Source organism: Halyomorpha halys, unplaced genomic scaffold (genome assembly GCF_000696795.3).
Source record: "Halyomorpha halys isolate HHAL.00 unplaced genomic scaffold, Hhal_1.1 Scaffold328.1, whole genome shotgun sequence".
Taxonomy (NCBI): domain Eukaryota; kingdom Metazoa; phylum Arthropoda; class Insecta; order Hemiptera; family Pentatomidae; genus Halyomorpha; species Halyomorpha halys.
Genome location: NW_027112103.1, coordinates 132,657 through 136,781, shown reverse-complemented (window position 1 = coordinate 136,781; position 4,125 = coordinate 132,657). Strand labels below are relative to the sequence as shown.

Below are 4,125 nucleotides of genomic sequence, written 5' to 3'. Positions count from 1 at the left end.
ATACCTAGTTTTGTAGTAATACAGAATTCCTCACGTTACAGAAAGATTACGTAATATTATCTTTAGCAAGTTGTTTTTAGCAATTCCTAAATTTCTGGCATAGCAGAACAAGTCTATCTAGACATTCCAGACAAGCCTGTTGTCAAACTTGTGACTATTAAAGTGATAGTTATGATTATGATGTTTGTAATTATCATGTTTTTATGAAAAACTACTGGGGCACCAAAACATGGCTAGTGAACAAATGACTCTTATACCCGAGAACACTATGAGGAAAGTAAAAAAAACAAATTGAATGGGGGAGCTGCTATTATAAAAAAGTAATTCAAGCCAAGGCAGAGTTTGTTAGTGTATCTGATATTATTGAACTTTCTTGTTTTATTTTTACGCCAACTTTAGTTAATTAAATCATCAAGAAACCGTTGTCTGGTTAACTTTTTTTTTTTTTTAATTTTTATTGATGGCTTTATCATAACGGTAAACTAGCGGCTTTGTGTATAAGTTGGTTAACCTAGGACGGGTTTGGTTGTACTTACTGATGGTGCATATCACGTACTGCCTCAGCTGTCCTTTTCCCATGTCACCTGTACCGCTGACCCCACAATACTGAAGATCCTCTGCTCTTTGGGGGAGGGTCTAGTACAGCTATTCTTAGCATTATATAAACGTATTTTATCAAATAAATAATAAATTATATAAGCAGTTTGACTGTTTTTAGTAAATATCTATATTAAGGATTTCAGTAGACGTTCCGGCAAAAATATTCACATGTTCCTTAGGTAATATTTATCTCTAATTATATAAGGCAATTTTAGATATCACGTTATCTATTATTTATAATCTTTCTTTTGAATAAAAAGAATTATAGCAAGTAATAAATTATGGCTTCTAGGATTAAAATTTGTAATATTTTCCTTGGATTATCTTTTTTTTCAATGATTTTTGTTGTCTCACTATCTAAACATGTTCAACGTGATTCAGAAACTGAAGTTTCAATGACTACAACCTCACTCAGTATCTCGAAGTTGCCGGGAGCTCAAGGCGTGGAAGGGAGGCTGATAAATTTGCAGCTTAGAAGTTTAACTTTCAACGTATTCCAAAGAAGACTATGCTTCCAAACTTCACGGTAAGTAATAAATTATCTTTATTGAGACAGTAGAATTGATGACAAAGAAAGTGGGCCTCATAGTGGATATCCGTGTGAGAGGTTAGAAATCAAAATACCTCTAGCAGACACAGAAATTGCAGAATTGGTGTTTTTCAGAAGACACTCGAAGTAGCCTAATGCATAAAATTCAGCCCTTATAACATGTACCTGTAAATTTGAAAAAAAAAAAAACTTGTTTCCACAAAACTTGACACTTCTGGTTGTTCTAAAACTCATTAACTAATTTAAAGAATTCGTAACCTTAAAGAAGAATTAAGGTTATTGACCGGACTCAAATAGATCCGTAAGAGTTGGAGAATCAACCTCAAGTCGAAAAGAAATAGTTAATGGCATTCCAAAGGGAAGTGTTCTAAGTTGTACACTGTTTGCAATAGCAATAAATTCTATAACAAATGTAATACCTAAATCAATAAAAGCATTCCTTTTATAGACGATTTGACGACTTTCTAAGATTCAAGAGACACGAGTGGATGAGAAGGGCACTACAGAATGTACTCAATAGTCTACAAGCTTGATCGGAAAGCAAACATCTCCGCTTCTCTATTGAAAAGACCAGAGGTGTATCATTTTCAAGAAAGAGGACTCCAAGCCAAGTACCTCAACTTTTTATGTACGGAAATTCTCTAACATTCTGTGACAGCACCAAATTTCTCAGACTGATATTGGATCATAAAATAACATGGTCAAATCATATAAAGCACTTGCGAGAAGAATGCTTTAAGAGGCTCAGACTGTTAAAAGTATTAGCAAAAACGGCTCCAAACGAAATGAAAATGTAGGTTTTGCAATAACAATACATGGGACACCCAAAAGATATAAATTACCCACATACTCAACAATATTTACAGCTGAACTTTAGGCGATTTCAACAGCACTTCATTTATCCAAAGAAAGTGAATACTCAAACATACTCATTTGTACAGATTCAATGTCTGCACTCCAGAGTCTATCAAACTTCAGTCAAAGCGGACCTACGATATACAAAATTCACAACTATATAGAGATGCTAAAACATCTTTAAAAAAGTGTCTCCTTTCTCTGAACTCCAGGACACTCAGGAACAGCTAGAAATGAGGCAGCGGATAAAGCTGCTAAAGAGGCTGCTACAATGAACGTTCCACCACTCCAAATTTACGAGCCGAAAGACATAACGGCATTTTTAAGGAACAGAATCCGAAAAAGTTAGGATTCAAAGTGGGCTTACGTACCACTCACCAATGAACTAAGAAATGTTTAAAAAACACACAAAAGTGGACAAGTGCCGGGTCTGTCTTAGTGTCAAGGAAATCACTTTAAATTGCATTTACTATTTTTAGTGCTTACATTTCATTAATAAAGTAGTTGCAACACATAATTATTGATTTGTATTTTTCTTTGAGAGGTGATGGTCGGGTGTGTGGTCAGCAAATCAACATAAACTTATTTTAAAATCACTGATTGACTGCGTGTAATAATAACAGGAGAAACATCTTCCATAAATTCAGGGCGAAATGTCGGAACAAATAACCAACTTTATAAAAGAAAGATGGTCCGGGTGTGATAAAAAAACTCAAATAGTTTTTTTGACAAAGTTTCGCTCCACGTTGCAGGACTTCATGAGGGTTAAAAAACGATACAAACACTCAAATGATGTAAACATAAATGAACAAAGTAAATAAAAAATTAAAAAGATGTACAATAACGTAAAAATAAAAAAATGTACAATTGTTAAAATTATAAAAAAAAAAAAAATAAAAATAGACCCTATTCCTTTTTTACATTGTTCCAATGTAGTTTACCGGATACCTTGTTTTACCTCAAGTTGTAGTTTAGAACCACATTTCCCAGCACAAAACTTCTATCAACTGTAACCCTTTTCCCTCTAAAATGTCAGAACACGCTGTAAACCTCAGCGCAAAAACTCTGAATCCATTCATAGAAATTTAAAAGAGAATTCCGTCAACCATGAAGTCGATTAACAATTCATTTCCCACACATACCGACACATCTTAAACCTTATAAAATCTCCATAATTCTTCTTTTCTCAACGATCTGCATTTCAGAAGCTCACTTTCCTGTCATTTATTTTATCTGGTTTATTGTTTTTAATTCTTGCACCCCATACTTACTTTTATTACTTAATATTTTATATTTACTACCCATTCTTTTTCTTTTATCTTATTTTTAATTTGTATTCATATGTTACTTCCTAATTAAATATACTTACGTTAATTGTTATTGATGTTTTTATTATATAATTTACACACCTCTGTACCCCTATTTATTTTGTATATTGTCTTTTCTTCATCAAAATATATTTTTTTATCCATTCTTTTAACTATATTTCTTTTGTATATTCTATAATGTATATTATCATATAATGTTTGCCTATTTTTAATGTTATCTTTAATTTTCTATACTGTTTACTTTTAAATAATTTCAAAATGTTACGTACTTTAACGGTCAATCCCCACAACTTACCTATATCCTGTCAACATTTCACTTTGGCTCAGACTTCATGTCTGTACCTCTTCTGTCTTGTTCGTTATATTTCTATATTCTTAATTCCCTTTTTCCATCTCTTAGTTTTTACTGTATTTTATATTTCTTATTTTTATCTGTTATTATTTCCGTTTTAATTAATTGTCTATAACCTTTTTTTTCTTATTTTGTCGTTTCATTGTACTTATTTTTAATTTTTCATTTACTTTTATATCATTTAAATGTTTGTATATGTTTTCAGCATTGATGAAGCCCTGCAACGTGGGGAGAAAAGTAGACTCAATATAAATAGTTTAATCACAATTTGAGGTTTTTTTTTTTTTTTTTTTTTTTTTTACCGAACCCGGGCCATCTTCCTTTTATAATCTTATTTATTTGTTCCGACGTTTTGACCTGAATTTCAGGTCTTCATTAGGACTAAAAACAAAACGGAGATAACAACCATCACTCAGATAAACATAAAAAAAAGGAAAATG

At 31.9% G+C, this 4,125-nt stretch overlaps 1 protein-coding gene across 1 annotated transcript in view; it reads right to left on the bottom strand.

Moving 5' to 3' along the window:
* Positions 1–634, bottom strand: part of LOC106681346 (facilitated trehalose transporter Tret1) — an 8,929-nt gene extending 8,295 nt beyond the window's left edge. Inside the window, exon 1 of the mRNA XM_014421621.2 lies at positions 537–634. Within this exon, the coding sequence (XP_014277107.1) occupies positions 537–579 (43 nt within the window). The 5' untranslated portion in view covers positions 580–634. The remainder of the gene's footprint in view (positions 1–536) is intronic.
* Between the last annotated feature and the right edge of the window lie 3,491 nt (positions 635–4,125).